This window comes from Berghia stephanieae, chromosome 2, assembly GCF_034508935.2.
Source record: "Berghia stephanieae isolate SIO BIC M18660-M18661 chromosome 2, UCSD_Bste_1.3, whole genome shotgun sequence".
Lineage (NCBI taxonomy): Eukaryota > Metazoa > Mollusca > Gastropoda > Nudibranchia > Aeolidiidae > Berghia > Berghia stephanieae.
The window spans coordinates 3,449,386-3,473,652 of record NC_088361.1 but is presented as its reverse complement, the minus strand read 5'-3'; the positions used below and the strand labels follow the sequence as shown (position 1 = coordinate 3,473,652).

The following is a 24,267-nucleotide window of genomic DNA, read 5'->3' as shown; positions in this document are numbered from 1 at the left end:
TCAAAATCATTTTAATGTTTGACTCGGTGACTCAGTATTACGGCGTCTCATTTGTCAAACAGTCAAGTGATGTTAAGCGTGGTTAGATGGGTGATCCCGACGTGGTGTCCTTGGGCAAAGCACTTACCGCATATTTCCCCACTCGACTCAGTGACGGATGGATATTGTAAGAATGGTAGTACAAAAGGACGCCCAACAGTTAATGATACTGTATGAAAGGGAAATATTGTTCCGTATAGGGGCTAGGGAATTAATGAAACAACGTTAAGCGTTTTGAGCATTGTAAATCCCTCAAAATGCATTATATAAATGTTCATAATTAAATTTTCATATATATTTATATTACTGGTGATAATAATAATAATAATAATAATAATAATAATAATAATAATAATAATAATTAATAATAATAATAATAATAATAATAATAATAATAATGATAATAATAATAATAATATTAATAATAATAATAATAATAATAATAATAATAATAATAATAATAATAATAGAATAGTAAAAAATTGTCATAAATCGTCATGAATTTGTTAAGAAAGATTTGATTGTCATTGTTTGATGATGATGATGATGATGATGATAATAATAATAATAATAATAATAATAATAATAATAATAATAATAAAGCTAATAATAATAATTATAATAATAATAATAATAATAATAATAATAATAATAATAATAATAATAATAATAATAATAATAATAGTAATAATAATAATAGTAGTAGTAGTAATAGAAAAAAATTGTCATCATTATCGTCATGAATTTGTTAAGAAAGAGTGAAACAATTTTTAATGGCTTCATCCATTCATTTCCACTTTCATTTTAGTTCTTTAGAATGTTATTGACAAATCAAATGAAATCAATAAATCTTGGGCAAGTTTAAAGTTGCTTAATGCATGGAGCACCGGCTAATGATTGCCAAGAGATTCAATGTAGTTTATTTGAAAGCATGTCTGATACTGGGGTGCATTATCATTCACTTTTTTTAAAGATTAGGATTCTTCAACGTAGAATTTGATTTTTGAGTTTTGTGCGTATACATATTACGTACCTTGGGTCTAAAGCTAGTACATGCTGTTCTAAAGCCATGTGTCATTGATATTGACAACAAAGCCGCACTAATGTAGTAAGAGGAGGCATTGGCTACCAATAAAAGAATGTCCAGGACCTGAAAAGCGGAGGTCACATTGAAATGAGAGGAATCTGGTGGCGGCCCCCTCTTGCACGCGTTGTAATAATGGTCTGGAAGAGCCGGAGAGAGCATTTGATGGAACAACGCATTGTGATAATGCGACTCGCCGAAAGTTTCAGGACGTTTCATAAGTGCAGTAACGAATGGGCGTATTTTGTAGATGGTCATAGTGTAATTAACAGAAGCTGCAGCTGTCCATTGTGTGCGAATGATTGCCTTGTACAGTCATGCATGGCTGCTTGAGTTTTACATAACAAATGCACATTCCAAAGGTTGACGCTGTAAATACACATTACATTAAATAGAAACGCAATATTTCCATAATTGGTAGGAAAAAATGATACCATTGAATAAAAAAGCCTTACACGTAAAATATTGTTCAAGCAAATTTTAGAATCTTGTAATCTAAGTGTACACGGTTTGTGTTTTCTCTCATAATTGTCCTTCTTTCTTCCTGTTTTAATGTCGCAATATTCATGTGAGGTCAAGCTATAATGAGAAATATAGAAATCCAGAAAATACCCGGACTTTTAGATGAATGATTGGTTAGTCAAGGACGGAGCAGTTTTAAATGGTAACACACACATACACTCATACACACACGATGCACACATGCATACACTCATACTCATACACACAAAACGTTCTGTCTAATTCTGTGCTTCAAGAACTGCCTAATCTTATTCAAGCGCCCTCGTATCTTGGCCGCCAGGCTTACGCTCTGAACCTCAAATCGTTACATCATAAATTAAAATCACTGCTCATTGGTGCATGTTCTGGAATGGTCAATTCGGTGCACTTTGTTTTGTGTATTGCTACTTTCAATCAATTATTGCTTGACCGGTTATGTTTCTGTCCATCTGTTGATGTCCATTAATATCATAGTCCATTACCGATGTTATACTAATAGTGATGTAAATGGATGAGTAGGTTATGTAGATGGTTCAGGTAATAACCACACCACAAGCACATGCCACACCGGCTGTCATTTTAGTTTGTGAGCATTTTCAACAACATCGTGAAATCGTAAATTACAACGATAAAATAAAGGTTATTTAATCTTATCATTACACCCCTTCTCATCCAACACCATTAAATAAGGAATTTATTAAATTAAGAAGACTAAAAGCAAAACAATTGAATTGAATTGAAAATGTCAACTATTTATGTAAGTACCCTCTCTCTCTCTCTCTCTCTCTCTCTCTCTCTCTCTCTCTCTCTCTCTCTCTCTCTCTCTTGTTCTGTAATTACGTCATCACCTTAGCGCAGATCATTAAGCACGAGTGGCGACTCATGATCATGCATTTATGGATTTTTAGTGCATGCTTAACTCTCTCCTTACCAGCTATTTTCAGACTGTCACCCAAAACTTCATACTCAACCAACACAAAAATAGATTTTTCAAATAGATTAGTAACGAGTATATTCTATTTTTTTTTTCAGTAAAATGAGCTCTGCAACACAGTGTAGATTTTTTATGGCTTTAACTATAACAAAATGAAATCAGAATAAAAAACATTGTCGGCTGCATCGTAACGAATGTGACGATTTTCCTATGGGTGGTAAGGAGAGGGTTAATTCACAAAAGAAATAATAGACAAAAAAGATAGGGATATAATAATGTTATGCTCTGATGCAGTGACGCTTAAAATTACTTTTGCATTGCATGACAATACGAAGACTTCTTTTTAGATCCTCTATGTCAAAAATAGTCAGCGTATTATAATCTGGAAGAGCCCAAGATTTTGGATGGCCGACATTTTTCAGATGAATTATATAGACACAAAAAGTAAATACTTAACTGCTATATCTAATCGAAAAGTTATTAGAGAAAAATAATTTATATAGATCTCCAATAAGGAGTAAAGCACAAAGCAAGCGCGTACTTTTTTCAAACAATAGTCATTGTATACTTTAAAAGATAACTAAAGACAAAACTGAAAAATATATTGGAAACAAAGTAAATACTTACTTTTTTTTTAAAGAAAGAAAAAAAATCTTGTCCAAAGGCAAGTATCATACCAAAAACCACAAAGTTGCACTGATCACAAATCTGCTTCAAAAAGATTAAAATACACAAAGAAAAGCACTTCAGGGTCAAAGCTCTTCTCCATAAGAGTTTCGAGCCCGAAGCGTTAATTGTTACGTGTCTTTTTTTTACTTTTGAAGTTCTCATATCAATTTTTTATATTAGTATATCTTTGATTGTGATACTAAAAGATTTCTTGTCTGATTTCAATGCGTTAAACGTGCAATTTAAATTCAAAATCCATTCTAACTTCAATTTCCCTTTTCGAGTATTTTTGGGTCTAAAATAAAATATGTTTTTAAACGGATTTTTTAATCCTTGATATCGTCTTCACTCAGAGTAAAACTGTAACAGTAATGCCAAACGGGTTTCATTGAAGCTTGAATTGTATCGCTATTTTGCTGTCCTGTTAAAAAAATTGAAAAAAAAAATGTAATTATCCATAAATAAATAAAGATGTAAAATGTGATTCATGAATAACGATGAGCAAAGATAGCTATGAAAGGTGATTAACTGGAATGCCCATCTAACCTTTGAAAACCTTAAAATAAACTCCCCAAAAACATCTTTATAATTTTGAATAACTTTGAATGTCAGTGGGTCTATTTGATTCTTTAAATGGCATATGAATTATTGGAGTTTTCTTGTATAACCACTTAATTTTCGAGGCTCGGACAATGAGTCAAAGTTAAATTTGTGTTGTACTTTTTGTTGAAATTCCCCATTCACGGTCATTTATTTATTACAGGGGAAATCCTCACAATATAAATGTTCTACGAATAATCAGGGCAATATGTGAATGCTACGACACACTCAATTCACAAATTTAATAGAGAAAAACAATATTAAACGAGGCAACAATTGATGAATTTAATGGTCACCATTTAGCGGAAATAATGGAGACTTTTTAAACTAACAGAATTAATTTAGGATAGGAAATGTAATTGTTTATTTTGATAACATTTGGTAAAGGAAGCGCTGGATTGACCCACGATTTTTTTTAATTTTGTAAATTTTAATTGAATAGTACACTGGCAGAATTGTGTTACAAAACCATTTTTTTTTCAAAAATAGAAAGAATTAAGAGTCAATTTTACGACATTCAGCTGATGGACACAAGTGTGTAAGTCTTTCCAACAGTACCTTTACCCAAAAAAAGTAATAAAGTTCTGATCAATTTGATGAGAATTCCTTTTTGCTTTTGTCATTAAATAAATTTACGAGTATTACATCAACGTTTTATCTTTAAATACTTAATATAAATACAACTATAACTTTTTTTAAACCACTATATTTTGTAAATCAAATAGATATTGTTAACTATTTCCTTACTTAACTGTTCTGGTTAACCATTTTCCCCAGTACATATGCACCGGATTAGATATTTTTATTTTCTTGAATTTCCAGAAACATTCCGTTCTACTGCAAAGAGAATGGACAGGGATGCGACCTCACAAGCTGTCCTTCAAGGGGGTCACGAACTGTGTAATCAGATTGATGCAGTCTGTCAAGTTTAATGCCGAGATTCCATTCTCTGACGTGTTGTCCACCAGCCAATCACAGCAGTCTTTTATCAACACTCCAAAAATTGCAAAGACTATGGTAAGCGCAGCCATTAAAGGATTAGGACTATTATTCTACAATGATGGTTTTTATTTCCTTCTCTTTCCTTTTGGAATCGCAATTATTCACCCCATACATTATACAAACACAACTGGAAATGGAAAAATATGATATAATAACAAGGACACAACATTACTAAAGGCTTACTTGAGGATTGTATCTATTAAATATCAAATCATAATCGTTAAGGGTTACATAGGTTAAAAGACCTTTAAATACACTGTTGTTTTTGCAAATATAAATAATATATAATAGTTAATAACAGTCAAAAGAAAAAGATCAAATTGATACATGGACATTATAAATACACAAATCGTATATATAAACAGAAGGTCAAGTTAGTGCATTATAAATAATGTTTCACCATAGCCCAATTGATCATAATCAGCATGTTTCTGAGAGAAAAGTAAAACAAAACTCATTCATCGTATAAGTACTTCAAGGTATAGAGTTTTTTATCAACTGAATTTTTAAAAGCATTTATCAATGTTTCCACATTTTTATATTAAAATCAAGTGCATTCCATGTCCTGAGAGTACGTTGGATAAATGAGTTCTGTCGAATTTTCGTAGAACATCTGGTGATAAATGTCTCAACGTTATCTCCCCGTGTGAATGTGACCAAAACAATGTTTAAAGGCTCATAATCAATGTTCTGCACATCATGGACAATTTTATATCAGTGAATAAGATCGCCTCTTTTTCTTCTGATGATGGTAGTTTTAGTTTCTCAAATTATCTTCATATAGCATATCGTTAGAAAATAGATTTGATATAAAGAATAAAAAGCGATTTATTTATCAATAATATAATCAATGAGTCATTCAACAAGTAATTATTACTGAGTGGTTATATTGAAATCGTAGATGATATAACTATCGGTCAATTAAAGAGATCATACATTTTTCATCATCATCATCATCATCATCATCATCATCATCATCATCATCATCATCATCATCATCATCATCATCATCATCATCATCATCATCATCATCATCATCATTACCATCATCCCATTTCTAGTATTGTTATAATCACTCCTTTTTATTCTCCATTACGTCGGCTTAATTTTAATCGTCCCATATCATGCCAACCTATTTCAATTTCTTCCTCCATCGTCATTCTCCAACATTCAACTGGTCTCTCACTTATTCTCTTTCGCTTTGTAGCTCATAACAGTATTATTACATACAGTATTATTATTATTCGTATAATGTTATATAGGATGAGCAATCGATATTTGTCCACACACACCACACACCACACACCATCCTGATTGTTGTTTTGTTATGAATTTATATAAATTACCAAATGGTATAGGCCCAAATGCCGTAAACATAAAATAAATCTAAGGTTTTAAAGAGTAAACTTTTGGCATTTTAGAATTTATACTAAGGGCTGATACTAGGAAGACAGATTATATTATTCAGGATCCTGGGTATAATGCTGGTTTTAGTTAAACAAGCGTGTAAATCCTGATAATATACCACGAACGTTTGTTTAATAGTTTAAAATAACATATTTTTGCTGTCTCTCAAAGGGCACAATATCTGATGATGTTCAACGTCAGGATAGCTTCAATTTTCCTTCACCTGATCTGGTAAGAAAGATTAATGTTTGTGGTTATTATAAAATATAAAAAACACATAGATACACACATAAATATACGCACATAAATAGATATGAGCATACATACATAACATATACATATAGATACATACATATATACATGCGTATATAAATATATACATACATACATACATACATACATACATATAGATACATACATATATACATGCGTATATAAATATATACATACATACATACATACATACATACATACATACATACATACATACATACATCTACATACATACATACATCATACATACATACATATATACATACATACATACATCATACATATATACATACATACATACATACATACATACATACATACATGCATACATACATACATACATACATACATACATACATACATACATACATACATACATACATACATACATACATACATACATACATACATACATACATACATACATACATCATGCATGCATGCATGCATGCATGCATACTACATACATACATACATACATACATACATACATACATACATACATACATACATAACATACATACATACATACATACATACATACATACATACATACATACATACATACATACATACATACATACATACATACATACATACATACATACATACATACATACATACATACAATACATACATACATACATACGATACATCATACATACATACATACATACATACATACGTACGTACATACATACATACATACATACATACATACATACGTACGTACATACATACATAAATATATACATACATTTCATACATACATAATGCAGATATACATACGTACGTACGAACGTACGGATGTCTGTGATGGAACGACGCCATATTGGGGAGTGTATGTAATAGAAATGTATGCCAGATGAAGGTCTGAATTGAAATCCTTGCCATATTGAGGAAGGTCTGTGATGAATTCCATGCCATATTGAGGAAGGTCTGTGATAAAAATCCATGCCACATTGAGGAATGTCTGTGATGAAATCCATGCCATATTGAGGAATGTCTGTGGTGAAATCCATGCCATATTGAGGAATGTCTGTGGTGAAATCCTGCATATTGAGGAAAGTCTGTGATGAAAGCCATGTCATATTGAGGAAGGTCTGTGATGAAATCCATGCCATATTGAGGAAGGTCTGTGATGAAATCCATGCCATATTGAGGAAGGTCTGTGATGAAATCCATGTCGAGGAAGGTCTGTGATGAAATCCATGTCATATTGAGGAAAGTCTGTGATGAAATCCATGCCATATTGAGGAAGGTCTGTGATGAAATCCATGCCATATTGAGGAATGTCTGTGGTGAAATCCATGCCATATTGAGGAAAGTCTGTGATGAAATCCATGCCATATTGAAGAAAGTCTGTGATGAAATCCATGTCATATTGAGGAATGTCTGTGGTGAAATCCATGCCATATTGAAGAAAGTCTGTGATGAAATCCATGCCATATTGAGGAAAGTCTGTGATGAAAGCCATGCCATATTGAAGAAAGTCTGTGATGAAAGCCATGCCATATTGAAGAAAGTCTGTGATGAAATCCATGTCATCTTGAGGAAAGTCTGTGATGAAATCCATGTCATATTGAGGAAAGTCTGTGATGAAATCCATGTCATATTGAGGAAAGTCTGTGATGAAATCCATGTCATCTTGAGGAAAGTCTGTGATGAAATCCATGTCATATTAAGGAAGGTCTGTAATGGAATCTAATCCATATTTGACCACAATCTCTGATGGAATCCTTGCCACTATAAATCAGGCCACTGATTGAAATCCGTGATATATTGATCAAGGCAAGTGATAGAAATGAATGGCCGAGCATTGAGGCTTTAGCAGGACGGATGAAAGCAAACTTTGTCGCTGCTTACACACACAGCCCGCTTCGTATCTGACTAAATGTAAAAGCTGATATTGTCTACTTGTTGTTTAAGATATTATTATGGTTCTGTATCCAATTCCATTTATCAGACTTTTACAGATTCCCATGCTCAAAAAGATACTTATTGTTGTATGGGTTAAGGTTGTGAAATGATCGGCGAACAAATAATATCCAATTTTTGAATTACCTTTCAGAACTCACCGATGGACAAGGGCAAAGCATTCAGGAACAGGTAATTGTACCCTTGATATCTAAATTATATTAAAACTCTATAAGTTGCGAAAAGTTCGTTTTAATTTCTACTTTATCCTTGTATGAATGGACGATATAGATTTTATTTCAACGAGGTGAGGGCAACATGGCTCAGCGGTACGGTCTTTGCTTCGTACCCGAAAGGTACCGAGTTCGATCACCCGCCTGTGCGCTGTGTGGCCTTGAGCAAGTCACCTCGCCCTAACTCACTTTGTGGCGCTGCTCTGCGGTTGTCGCCTGAGTTATTCCAGTCTTCCCTTGGAATAGACCCTAAAGACAAGTTTCCCCCATGGGGACGAAGAAAGGGAATGTTTTTTTTTTTTTTGTTAAATAGGAGAACGAACGATTTTGATTACAAGTCATCCCATTCTTGACAATGAGAGGGGATGGCATCGGAATGTGACTAATCTGATTTCTTATCAGAACAAAACAATCTATTTGATCAACGCACACGTTTAGGCTATAATCCCGAGGAATCTCTGACTAGAAAAAGCTCATAAAACCGAATTTTTAGTAAATTCCTTCATCTTGGATTATGACTCGAATGTCTATTACAAGGCTGGTAATTCTACTCCATAAGTGAGTATTTTACAAAAACAATTACTATCAATGGCATTGTAGTTTTTCTTTCTAATCCCTGTCTTTAACCCAATAGAACCTGTCAGGGTGACACATGGATGATGGGCCAAATTACTCGTCAGTGACTAGTGATTTCTCCTTTTCCCTGTCATGTTCAATTCATATGACATCGGGTCCCTTGCGATCACAGTATTTCAAAGGTGTACTGTATATTTGTTCAATGCTGATTCTGTCCAACCACACGATACAAATTATATACCTTATAGGGAATGATATTAGCGGAAGAGTAGCGTCCCTTGATTGGACGTCACCTTACAGAGAGAACGTCAATTTGGTTTTGAAGTGTCTCAAGCCGCTTTCACCGGAAGCGAGGACGAGAGACGCATGCGCACAACCAACATGACGTTCTCTCTCTAATAACTTTTCCGCCGGTGACGTCACAGACTATGGGTGACGTCCAATCAAGGGACGCTACTCTTCCGCTAATCTCATTCCCTATTGTGCTGTCTAACGCTAGACATAATGAGGTTCATGAATGCAAAGATTGTCGTATAAGGCTATCACGGAACAACATACAGATCATAAAAAACATAAATGGATGGGGAAAAATATTTCTACTGTTCATTTTTGTAACTGGGAGGTCACAACTTGAATACTCCCCTTAATTCTAATCATTTTGACATCTATCTACATGGCAATATTTTACCTGTGGGAAGTCGATGATTCTCAGGCTAAGTGTGGCTTTGTGAACTAGTGGTGTGACATGCAGTATTCGAGTCCCGCCGTGGAAGGCGGAAAATTGAGTGTCTAGAATAATAAATATATTTAATCACATTTTCTCACCATGCTCGAGTGTTAAATGAGTATCTTGCTGGTGACGGTGGTGTCTATGTAGAATAGAAAGGATACTATATCCTTGCAGACTGCATGTCTCGCCATATATGTTCTGTCTTACACATTGCTTGGGATTCCTTGTAAAGCACCCAGAGCACATTTAATGAATAAGGTTCTAATTAAGGATTCGATTTGTTAAAAATAATTTTTGAGGTACCCGCCTTTACTTGAAAAAATCCAGGTTTAAAGGTCGCTGAAGACAATTTAAATATTCCAATGCGACTCCGGAGCTTTGAAAGGGTAACTTAAATAAGTCCCATACAATTCTATCGTATGTGGATGACGGGTCTCATACCCAGCTAGTGAAGCAACACCCTGAGTCAATGAAATATTGAAGAAGGATCATCAGTTCCTCTCCTTCATTTTTGCAGACCCAGCGAACAATATTTGACCCACGTCTCAATACGGTATTATGTTGGGATGGACCAGATGCTGAAAAGTCAAATTATGGTTAAACTGGTCAAAATTATGAATTAATGGTATTTAGCACTCTAAAATATGATGTTCATTCTCCTCTATAAAGCATACAAACTCAACTTAAGTCTGATATTTCTGGCTACAGATTACATTATCAGCAACTTCTTTATCATCCCGACTTAATACCGTTTTGAGACGAGGGGTCACATATTATTACTACTTGTGAAAAGATTGGCGTTGAAAAAAGGTTCCCCGACCCTGGATCGAGCCCAGTCCCTTCGCGTTTGTATGCGGATGCGCTAATCATAATTCAATATATCTACTTATCGTTGATAAACTTTAAATCGACAATAACCTGAATATGTGGATTAATTTACCAAAACATTTTTATAATTTCAGACAAACTATGGCGGAAATTCCTGAGGTGCCAATTGATCGTGTGAATAAATATCTGGCTCAAGCACTCACGGCACGTAGCATCGAGAGGGAAAAGTCCAATAATGTCAATTTTATAACTCTACATTTTAAAAATAGAGAAAAGGAAAAGGGGGTAAGAGTTTCTTTTCATATTTCAGACTTGTCTAAATTCAGAAACCAAAAATGTTTAAGAAAATTCCAGTACCTTGATTATACATAAAAACCGACTAGTACTCATTTGCAGGTCTGATAACCCAAATTTTTTGGGCTCATTTTTGTGACGGAAATACTCTAAAACCAACAGCGGATTTTGTTCATTACAATTTTAGATCCAGCCCATCATTTCGCTGGGTTATCAGACCTGTAAATATGTGTACGTCGGTGTATGGCATGTTGGAAGTCGGACTGTCTTGTCTTTTTACTTGAAAGTATATTCATAACTGCTCTCCTCAATCTGGTAATAATTTTTGTCTGGGTCAATCAGAGTTTTGAAAATTGGATTTTCTATTGAGTTTTTTTATTGAGGTTTTTTCTCCAGTTTTAAAGAAATTACATTAACTTCTCTGACACCATCCCGCACAACACAAATATTGCGAATATCTTCAAATGTTGAAACTGCAACAGTATGGATTGGAAAGCACTTTGATAAATGCATTGTTATCATTTAGACTTTAGAATAAAGTACGGAAACAATATTGTAGTAAAAGTAAAAAAGTAAGAGGTGAGAATACTGTGTAATAATGAGAAATTGAATACCTATTATGTGCTTATCGTTTTGTTTCTATCGGACAGTACCACGAAACCGAGGACATAACATTCGGGTCCAGTCTAGTATGTACCTTACTGATGATGATACTGATCGCCGGCCTCCAGGTGACCATTCTACCAAGAACCCTACTCCTTCTCATGTTGTTTATTCTTGGATTCACATGGCCCTCCATAGTTCTCATCTTTATCCTTAGCATCAAACTGAAGGTATGTAGTGTATGTGATTTCCCTGTCCCTTATAACCGACGTTTACTTATTTGCAGGTCTGATAACCCAAATTGCTGTGGTCTCATGATGGTTGTCATGGAAATACTCTCAAACCAACGCAAAATATTGTCCTTTACAACAACATTGAATCAAACCCATAATTGCGCTCGGTTATCAGACCTTCAAATATGTGCACGTAACTTATAACCTGAGAAGAAGAGAATACAAAAGACCAGATATTCTCATTTTAGCGAAAGATCTTCCCGGCGTCCAAAGAAAGTAACTTTACGGCGTTAGAATCTTTAACTTTTTAAATAAGACATCTTATGATATTTTTTTGAAAGTCGAACTCTCTATAATAACGTATTCCCCCCCCCCCCCCCGCCCCTCCCAAAGAAAAAAAAATACTTGGTTCAGCTAATCAACGGGAGGGTGGAATGTTGATTTATAATAGAGTTTATCCCCAGATCTGTAGTAAGCGGTTAACGAAATAAAAACAGGCTAATAGACAGATAAAAAACGGCCTTGTTAATTTCCAAATAATTATTATATACACATATTTCCTTACTCGGCTCATGTTCAAATAAACATTTTTTCGGTAAATGGTAAGCCATATTCAAAATTCAAAGGTTTATTTTTAGGCAATTGCCAAAATAACTCATACATGAATATACTATTTCCAAACAAAAAAATCAAAGTAAGTAAAATCAATAATAAAGCAAAGCAAACAATAATAATAATAATAACAAGAACAAGAACAAGAAGAAGAAGAAGAGAAGAAGAAGAAGAAGAAGAAGAAGAAGAAGAAGAAGAAGAAGAAGAAGAAGAAGAAGAAGAAGAAGAAAAAGAAGAAAACAATTTAAAATTCAATTAATATATTAATTGTTGAATAGATTGAATTATAAATTAATAATTTAATAAAATCTTTTTTTAAACCCCTAATAATAACACTTTACCTTGTGGGCAACAGATACAACTCAAAAATTTTATTTCATGAAACAACATAAAATACGACCAAAAGTATACCCTTTAACTTATGGCAAATATGACAATCTAAATTATTATGGGCTACCAGTGGCAGTTTGAATACTCTCAAACCCCTGCAAGATCTTGTCTTGTACAACAATGCTGGAGCGTGTCCATAATTATGCTCGTCTTTCGGGCCTGTTGCTAATATTATGTGCACACAGCTTGTAATAAACAAAATGAAATGTAAAACGGGACTTCTACTCTACACTAAGTCATGAATATTTGATCCCATATCGGATAATGCTGGAACAGACATTGCGTTTGTGAATCGCATAAGTAGTGGTAGAGATCCGGGAAGGGAATAATTATTTATTAATTGATTTATTTATCTTTGTATTCAATTTTCTATTGTCTTATGTCTACAGATTTCGAGAAAAAAGTCCATTGTTAAGAACACATTGGGTATGATAAAGGTTCAGCAATATAAAGTTTAACCATTTAACTGCCGTATTGTGGAAAGACACGTATTTAAAAAATTAATAATGTAATAATAATAATAGTAATAATAATAATAATAATAATATAATAATAATAATAATAATAATAATGTACTTTATTCATCCAAAAGGAAATTTTTGTACAGACGTATAAAATGCCGACAATGATACATACATAAACATAATATACGTAAATAAGATGTGGTAAAGTAAAATTTGGTAATAGGTATAGAAGTGTAATAATATTGTAGGCTGTAAGAATAATTACATAGTGTAAATTAAGGGACATACAGATTATAAACGTGTAAAGATATAAATATCTAGAAAAGGTATATTGATGTCAACATATAAGGAAAAAAAATCAGTAAAAAGCTAAGAATTAGTTACGGTATATTACTATTGTAAATTGACTGAGAAAAATTACATAGTATAAATTACATGGCACGTAATGTAGAATCAAAAGGTCAATAGAAAAGTTGTAGTAAGCGATTTTATAAATTGATGTTTAAAAATTGTGGGTATGGAGTAATTTGGCGTGGTCCCGGGTTTGAGAGTGTTTTTTCCAAGATGAGGGTCATTTAAATCATTCGATATTTGAAAGAAAAGTTTTCTGGGCAATTTTTAAATATGTGGCTGTCCAAAGTACTGTAGTTTACTGGTTAATTATCCTTGTCATTTCAGTGTACCAGCTTTGACATACGAAAATCTACCAAGCTGCGTGTGTTCATTGCCATCACGACTGTACTCATTCCATACCTTATGGTGCAAGCAAATGTGGTAAGTAAAAACATCACGCCAGTGCCAGAAATTACATAAGAATCGTGTCACACGAGTAGTAACGGAGATTTATATATACATATATTACAATGATATGTCCAAGACACGTCTTTTTCCGTCCACAATTGAAGATCGACTATTTCTTGTGAAAGTGTAGGAGTAATTTGCTTCTTTTCTTGTATGTTTGAAAAATGTTTCCATTTGAAACAATGAAATTGGAATCTTTTGAGGGATATGTTAGAAGATTGTTTGCACTTCTGCGTTCTGGAATCCGAACTTTGTTCCGACTCTCGAGCTCATGCTGCGATTTAAAACACGACAGGAATTCCCAAAAGAGCAGCGCTCGAAAGACAAAATAGTGATGCACATTTATTGATGAAGAGAGTTCGATAACATAAATTCTATGACTTCTAAATAATAGATTCAAAAGTCAAATTCTCTGAGTAAAAGTTATAAAAGTTACATTATTTAAGCTTCAATTATACATGAAACTATTGTGTATAATTGATACAGTTGATGAGCGATAAAAGCAAACTCTTCACCAAAGAGTGCAGCCTTCATGGAAAAAGTAGCACATAGAGTAATACAGATCCCTGTTGCATTCAAGAGTATCTACTTCTATTATTGTCTGTTATAAACTGTGTCTTTAGGAAGTTTCTCGTTAATCAGATCGGGTTCGAAATATGATTTAGGAAAGGATATGACCAAAATCAAATTTCATGAATATCCAATTTATATCATTTTAAGTGGAATTGATAGTAAAAGGTAGATGTGTCTTCTTCTTCTTCTTCTTCTTCTTTTTCTTCTTCTTCTTCTTCTTCTTCTTCTTCTTCTTCTTCTGTTTCATCATCTCTCTCTGCTTCTTCTTCTTCTCTTCTTCTTCTCGTCTTCTTCTTCTTCTTCTTCTTCTTTTTCTTCTTCTTCTTCTTCTTCTTCTTCTTCTTCTTCTTCTTCTTCTTCTTCTTCTTCTTCTTTTACGTTGTGTAAAAATCTCAAATTTAAGTACCGAACTACGTTTGATTTTAATAAAAATGCGATAAGAATAGAAATTGATGAAGGATGTTTTAATGTGTCATACAGTGAGCTTTGGTGTCTGAAGATGTTACTGAATACTCAGTGATACTAAATGATTAAAAATATCAGGACTGTCAGATTCCACTGCATCAGATGGTAAACGATTCCATAGTCTATGCGTATATTAAGATTAATTTCACATTTCTTGTTATTTCTCTTTCAGCTTTGTTGTTCCGGTGGGCAAGGATTGTCTTTCCTTCGAGCCTTGAATCTCATGAATGAAGACAAGCACCTCTCTTGTGAGGATCCAAGCTATATCGTCATTAGCGGAATCCTCTGTTTTTTCCTCCTGTCCTTGTTCATAAAAATAAATCCCTTATTAAAAATCGTTTTCATGGTCATCATAGCTGTTGGTCACATTGTCGTCATGGAATTAACTCACCAAAGCATCTTCGATTCATTCGATAGGGCTACACTGTAAGTAAAATGTCAAGGTCATGAAGACCTCTGGGTTTTGATTTTTGTTTTGTTTTTAATTCATTATTACACCAACTGGTACTATAATCGGAAGAAAGTAAATAAAAGCAAACAAAACAATAAAGACTTATACTACTACTACAACTACTACAACAACTACTACTACTACTACTACTACTACTACTACTACTACTACTACTACTGCCACCACTACTATTACTGCTACTACTACTACTGCTACCACTACATACTACTACTACTACTACTTACTACTATACTACTACTACTACTACTGCACCACTACTATTACTGCTACTACTACTACTGCTACCTACTACTACTACTACTACTCTACTACTACTACTACTACTACTACTTACTACTACTACTAGTACTACTACTACTATACTGCCACCACTACTATTACTGCTACTACTACTACTGCTACCACTACTACTACTACTACTACTACTACTACTACTATACTACTACTCCTACTACTACCACCACCACTACTACTACTGCTATCTACTACTACTACTACTACTACTACTACTACCTACTACTACTACTACTACTACTACTACTACTACTACTACTACTACTACTACTACTCTACTACTACTACTACTATCTACTACTACTACTACTACTACTACTACTACTACTACTACTACTACTACTACTACCTACTTATACTACTACTACTACATACTTACTACTACTACTACTACTACTACTACTACTATACTACTACTACTACTACTACTACTACTAACTACTATACTACTACTATTACTACTACTATATACTACTACTACTACTACTACTACTACTACTACTACTATACTACTACTACTACTACTACTACTACTACTACTACTTACTACTACTACTACTACACTACTACTACATTACTACTACTACTACTACTACTACTACTATATACTACTACTACTACTACTACTACTATACTACTATACTACTACTACTACTACTACTACTACTACTATACTACTACTACTACTACTACTACTTACTACTACTACTACTACTACTACTACTTACTACTACTACTACTACTACTATACTACTACCTACTACTACTTACTACTACTACTACTACTACTACTACTACTACTACTTACTACTACTACTATACTACTACTACTACTTACTACTATACTACTACTACTACTACTACTACTAACTACTACTACTATACTACTATACTACTACTACTACTACTACTACTACTTACTACTACTACTACTACTACTACTACTACTACTACTACTACTACTACTATACTACTTACTACTACTACTACTCTACTATACTACTCTACTACTACTACTACTACTACTACTACTACTACTACTACTACTACTACTACTACTACTAACTACTACTACTACTACTACTACTACTACTACTACTACTACTACTATTACTACTACTACTACTACTACTACTACTAACTACTACTACTACTACTACTACTACTACTACTACTACTACTACTTACTACTACTACTACTACTACTACTACTACTACTACTACTATACTACTACTACTACTACTACTACTACTACTTACTACTACTACTACTACTACTACTACTTACTTACTACTACTACTACTACTACTACTACTACTACTACTACTACTACTACTACTTACTACTATTACTACTATCTACTACTACTACTACTACTACTACTACTACTACTACTACTACTACTACTACTTACTACTACTACTACTACTATACTACTACTACTACTACTACTACTACTACTACTACTACTATACTACTACTACTACTTACTACTACTATACTACTACTACTACTACTACTACTACTACTAACTACTTACTACTACTCTACTACTACTACAACTACTACTACTATACTACTATACTACTACTACTACTACTACTACTACTACATACTACTACTACACTACTACTACTACTACTACTATTACTACTACTACTACTACTACTACTACTACTACTACTACTACTACTACTACTACTACGACTACTACTATAAATCCAATTCAGTGTTTGATCCTCGGGGAAAACGACATTCGAGTAACAGTTGCGATTATCTTTGCTAACCAAAGCTACAACTTAAAGGATTGTATTTTGAGTAAAGGCCAGATGGAAAATCTCTGGCCAGAAAATATACTTTTCACATATCGACTAATAAGATGGACCAACTTGTCAAAAGTCTCATATCGGGATATGTCGGAATGTCGTATTCTTTGACAATTTGAAGATCATCTTCATCGTGAACGTTAATTATCCTGGGCAAAAGAATAAAAAAGTGATTTGCCAGTGTATAATAGAAGTGAATAAAGTATACATGAAATGTGATTGGTTATTGACAAAATTCAATTTCACATTTTTTCGTCTCCAGCCCGTTGGTTCCAACACACATCGATGGGATTTTGGCACTGGTCATATTTGTTTTGGGATTTTCCCTACACAACAGGGAACAAGAATGGACGCTACGGCTTGACTATCTGTGGAAGTCACAAGTACGGATTTGACTAAATATTCTATTCTTATTACAAGATATAATTATCTAACTCTCTTAATCTCTCATTATTTTATAACACACAAAAGACAGCATTTTTCACTCGTTTTATGAAGAATATGAAAAATGGACCTAATAATTTGATTCCCTTATTGACATCGTGAACGGAACCAACTCTGACGTAGTCTGACAAAAAGACATATTTTTTAAATTTTAGCCAGAAAATTCTCCTTCAAATATCGGTCGAAAAATTAACCTTACCTTGCCAAAATCTCTCAAACCTGAAACTTCAGTGAGTTTTGGGGAAGATGAGACTGAAGTCTCAGGTTTGAGAGTTTTTTGAAAGATGAGGGTAATTCCAATTGATCAATATTTGAAGAATGAGTTATCTGACCAACTTTTTAAACGTTTTTTTTTTTCCAGAGGGCGGCAGAACTGTCAGTTACCAACCATGACAAAAGCCACATCTTTATTTTGTTCACTTTAGTTGTTTTGTTTCTTTACTTTGATTGACAGTCCTTAAATCAAGTGCTTTGCTTCAGACATGAAGCTTTTAAGTTGTTAATGGTAATGGTTGATTGACAATTAATAGCACTAGAATATAACGCTGAACCACTTGTTCAGACATTGCAGAATTTTAAGATTTTTATTGGGAGTATTTTCAAGTGTTGTGGGCTACATACTGGATTGATCTTCTTGTGAAATTAAAGTACGGAAGAAAATTCTGTTATCACCTCATCATTATCCTCTTCCTTTTCCTTCTCCTTCTTCTCCTCCTCTTTTATATTCTTCTTCTTCCTTTTCTCCCTCTTACTGCTCCTCATCATCTTCCTCCCCTCCCCATCCTTCCCCTCCTCCTCCTCGTTCTTCTTCCTCCTCGTTCTTCTTCCTCTTCTTCTTCTTCTTCTTCTTCTTCTTCTTCTTCTTCTTCTTCTTCTTCTTCTTCTTCTTTTCTTCTTCTTCTTCTTCTTTTCTTCTTCTTCTTCTTCTTCTTCTTCCTCTCCTCCTCCTCCTCCTCCTCCTCCTCCTCCTCCTCCTCCTCCTCCTCCTCCTCTTTCTTCCTCTTTTCCTCTTCTATTTTATTTCCTTCCTGTCAATAAAGCAGTGGAATAGAACTCCACATCAGAATGACATGAAAACCACCTACTATATAACTCTAATCAATGACAATGCATCCAATTCATGATATTCACAGTTTACTCTGGTAAGTCCTTGACTCTAATCATCATGCCTGAAGCTATTGCTGATTAAAGAAATAAATTGCCTGTTGCTGAAATGTGACCTATCGTCTCAAAATGGTGTTATGTAGGGATGAAGAAGTTGAGAAAAAAAACCACACTAAAAAACAAACAATTCTCCAGTAAAAATGATCAGAAATTTGAGATTTTGCTTTCCCCGTCTTAATACCATTTTTCTATTGTATTCTATTGTCTTCATTTTAAAAAAATATATAATTAACCCAAATTTCGTATTTTTGGATATAAAATTAATTTTAAGCATCGAAATCACTTCGATTTACTACTGGTTTGAGACGGCGGGTCACGTTTGGTCAGAATTCCATCCAGCGAAATGAATGACATGCTCTAAAAACCCTCGCTTTTACTTGTATATATCACGACTTAACACCTGGGATGTAAAAACTAGATTAATTATGATAGATGCTAAGATGTCTGTGATAAGTTAATCAATTAAATTTGTCCACGTTAGAAAGCTGTCAGCTTGCATGAAATTACAGTGAAACAATGTCGTCATTGGAATGTAAATATGTCAGCATCAAGTCTCATTCATCGAGGTGGTAATTGTCCCACCACGTATTGCAGTTTAATAATTTGAACTGATGTTATCCCTTACTGTTCTTACCAAGAAAGCAGAGACAGCATTGCAACTACTGCTGTTTCGTTGAAAAAAGTTGAGAATACACTTATATTTAGATTAACCAGAGATCGCCATTTTAAATACCACAAGTCTCAATTTGCTCCCTCTAAAAAGAAATAGCAACGCCTAATGATAGCATGTTTACAAAACAAATTGGCGTTGCCAGAGTATTAGGCGTTAGATTTAACCAAACTATGGCAGACAAAAAATATCGTTTAAATATGTTTTTAATCTGTTAAAAAATAACGAAATCAGACACTTTTGAGGGAGGGAACAGAAATAATTCTTACTCTTGTGGTTATACAATTCTTTTTAATCCTTAGGAAATTATCTTAAACTAAAGCAAACTCAATTTAAAGTTAAAAGGCCATTTCCGGTCAGATTAGTCTATTGTCAAACTGTCTCGTATCAATGCCTCTAACATTATGTTTGAACCTCCACAGCCGGGGTTTGACTTTACCCCGATTCTAATCATACTCGTAACTTGGTGTTGTCACCAACAGAGCATCGAAAACGATGCGACTGGAAAATCATTAAACTCCGAGTAGCGGCCTTGTTACTGCTCTAGCTACCTTGGTCAAAACGACCAGGGGTATTGTAATGAATAGATATTTATATATTATATTTGGGAGAAAAATAAAATCTAGTCTTGTCATTAAAAGGTTAAACTAACATCGATGGTAAGAATTTATACACTTACAAACTGGGTTTATTCTATACCATCATTCTCATTGTCCCGTGGAATAAGTAAACTAGATATTTTGTCCAAAAATGTTTGTTGAAATGTCCATTGTAGTTGATTGGGAAAACATTGTTGTAATAACAAAACATAACACCGAAAGATAATAATGATTATGACATTACGAGAGAAAGCTCAGAACTATGCATGTAACGTTTTGCGAAAATATATTTATGTAATATCAGTGCATTGACCTAAGCTTACACAAGATTCGGATTTTTGAATGGTCAAATAAGTGACCACCGACTTAATTTGTATGGTCATCTTTATTGGACAAATCACTCAATTGCATCCCAAAATTCACCCAGCATCCTGAAAATAGAACCACTTGAATGACTATTTCAGATTGCCAAAAATATAATACAAAAAAAAAAAAAAAAAAAAAAGCCAGACAAGAAAAGTGAGTGATGAATTTCTTTGAAATAACAGAAGTAAATAGTGTGAAGCTACGTGATAATATTGTGCAATAAAAAAGTACACGTCGCTCACAGCGTGTGAGAATGTACTATTGGTGATCTCCCTTTGGATTGTATATCTTATTTCCGCTTTTATCTAGCCATCCAAAATGCCTTTTAAAAAAGTATTAAACCTCATTTTGATTGATTGGCCAACCATCCCATACCCCCTAGGCCAAAGCTCTGCCTCACAAATCCTTCCTTATTCTGTGCTCTGCCCCCCCCCCCCCCTCCCCGGGGTCATCCGCGTTTTCCGTGCAAACGCTGTTTATGATGGGTGATCAAGGTTAGGTTGTGTGTGGCCGTGACTGCGAAGGCGCAGGTTTGAAAATCGTCACTACCAGCTTTTTCTTAGATTGCCCCATTCAATCTGGTTTGAATCAATAAAGGGAAAGCGTTGTGGAGTATTCTATGTCATCCTTCTAGCCTAAGCAACCTGGTCAAATTACAACCAACTACAACTGCAGTCAATTAATTCTTGACAAGTAACTATGCCTAGCATGGGTAACCACCTTTAATTTTATAACAGTCACTCTTAGTGATTTAAAACTCTAAAAACGTTGTTTTGTACATCTGTGAATATTAATTTGGAATGTTTATGTCTAAACAAAAACATGCTGTCGTTTTTAATCGACAAGAACTAAAAGTTTTGTACGCTTTTATGGTATTGTAGTATAATACTCACCCTCGGTCCTGACGGTCCCCATGAGAGCGGTACAAAGTTGATTCATATGAACAGACTCTTTACTCACATTCTGACACCGCACATAGGTGTAAAATATCTGGCAAATGGCCAGTAACAGCATTGACCGCGTCGATAAAGGGAATTTCAATAGGCCTTTCCTAGGTGTAAAGTGTTGCTGTTGGCTTAGTTTTATATGTTAAGCGCCCTGAAAACACTTTATTGGATATTGCGCGATATAAAGATCACGTTTTCATACACTTCTTCATACTATGTCATAATATACACCACATCGATTCCTTCAATGTTAAAAGGTGAAAAGTCATTTCGGTCATTGACAATTAATTTAGTCATTCCTGCGAGCAGGGCATGTCTTATTACAAGATTATAATTGTTGAATTCAATGGATCGAAATTGCAAAATGCAACACAAACAAAACAACCTCTAAGCATGTTATTATTACCAAAGTTTCCGTTGTACGATAAGTAAAATAGCATTAAGATGGTTTAATAGAAGAAGAAGAATGGTTTCAGGTCGTATATACATACAGACATATTATAGTTTTAGAAGATGTCGCTACTGAATTTTAGGGGAAATTTTTCCAAGTGACCAAAAACTAAAATTTGTAGTTTCATAAGTATTTAAATATCCCTATTTTCAATTGCCTGAAATGAAAAGATCTAAATTATAAAAATTAATTTTTATATTTGAGAAATTAAAATTATTTAAGGGAAATTTGTTTTTTTTTTTAAATGATGTTTCGGTCTTTTTAAAAAGTGAAATAAGAAATATTTATTTTTCTATTTAATGAAGTAAAAAAAATACAAAACATTTAAGTGTGTTGTCTGTATTCAAATCTCAATATTTATACTGTTCAGCCCGACATAAGGCTGGTTTGAAGTGGATTGCATAAGATGAGTAACGTATTATGAACAAGGCTCTATTTTTTTATCCCCAGGCTGCAGAAGAGAAGGCAGGAATGCAGGAACTCCAACGCCAAAACTCCCGCATCCTATGCAACCTTTTACCAGAACATGTAGCCAACCATTTCATCCAACTACAAACAAACAATCATATGGTCAGTGCCTCGGGAATTCATCTCAGATTTACATTCCATGATTCTCCTCCTTCTCCTTTCCATATCCGTTCCTACTTGCCTCCCCCGATCTGCTTCTGCTCGTTAACCTTACTTTAAACCTCATCTTCTGTTGCTTTTATTACACGAAATTATTTTGTGTTAGCATGGGCCATGTGGCCGAGCGGTTAAGGTTAAGGCTGTGATCCCGAAGGTCCCAGCTTCATGCACTTCCTTTTGCTTTCTTTGGGCCAGGTAAGTGAACCTCAATTTGCTCATTTGGACAACGTGAGTGATTCATTTTGATGTCATATATTATGATAGGTTATCTATCTATCCCAATGGAATGCTTAGACGACAGCATCCAACGATCCCATGCGATCCACGGACTTCATACTCTGATGAATTACGTTTTGTGGTGACTAGAATTATTACTCTATTGTAAACTAATAACTTTTCAACTTAACATTGGAGAGTGTGTAATGTGCTGAATCCATGACTAACGTAGTATTTACCACTGTTATTATACTAATGCATTATTTCAATGCGTTCTTTTACTTTCAGGAGTTATACAGTCAACAATACAACAAAGTGGGCGTGGTTTTTGCCTCTATATCAAACTTTTCTGATTTTTACGTGGAGCTAGCTGCCAACAACCAAGGCGTGGAGTGTTTGAGAGTCCTCAATGAAATTCTGGCGGATTTTGATGAGGTTTGTCCTACTCTTCTTAATCAGTTACCTGCCGTACTTTCTCTGGAACGAAACGTAAATGACTCTCATTTTGGCAAAAACTCTCAATCCTGAGGCTTCGCGTATTTATTGTGCGGCTATGTGGTCATGTGGTATGACACTCGCTTTCGGATCGGAAGGTCCTGGGTTCGAACCTCGCGCTCTGCGCATAGTTGAGTATTGCAAAAGGCTCTTTACTCACTTTCTCTCACCGTACTCAGTTGTAAAATGAGTACCTGGCCGTTAACAGCGTTGTCTATGTCCTAAAAATTGTAATATCGCCTAACAGGCGGCATGTCCCGTCCTACATGTTAAATGTTGCTGTAGACCAGGGACCCCTTGTAAAGCGCTTTGAGCACATTTAGTAGATATTGCGCCATATAAAGCTCAATTTTATTTATTTTTAACTATGTTTAAGGAGAAGCCGTCAATCGGGAATATATATATATATATATATATATATATTATATATATATATATATATAATATATATGATTAATATGTGAAGC

General features: G+C 34.1%; 1 protein-coding gene across 4 annotated transcripts in view; it reads left to right on the top strand.

Moving 5' to 3' along the window:
• LOC144964179 (adenylate cyclase type 1-like) overlaps nt 1-24,267 on the top strand; it is a 258,709-nt gene that overhangs the window by 217,279 nt on the left and 17,163 nt on the right. For all 4 annotated transcript variants that reach the window (XM_078898146.1, XM_078898145.1, XM_078898144.1 and 1 more), the window contains 10 exons: nt 4,650-4,844; nt 6,408-6,467; nt 8,581-8,618; nt 10,928-11,078; nt 11,738-11,920; nt 14,068-14,163; nt 15,401-15,654; nt 18,084-18,204; nt 22,913-23,032; nt 23,594-23,740. In XM_078898146.1, coding sequence (XP_078754272.1) covers nt 4,650-4,844; nt 6,408-6,467; nt 8,581-8,618; nt 10,928-11,078; nt 11,738-11,920; nt 14,068-14,163; nt 15,401-15,654; nt 18,084-18,204; nt 22,913-23,032; nt 23,594-23,740 — 1,365 coding nt within the window. The remainder of the gene's footprint in view (nt 1-4,649; nt 4,845-6,407; nt 6,468-8,580; nt 8,619-10,927; nt 11,079-11,737; nt 11,921-14,067; nt 14,164-15,400; nt 15,655-18,083; nt 18,205-22,912; nt 23,033-23,593; nt 23,741-24,267) is intronic.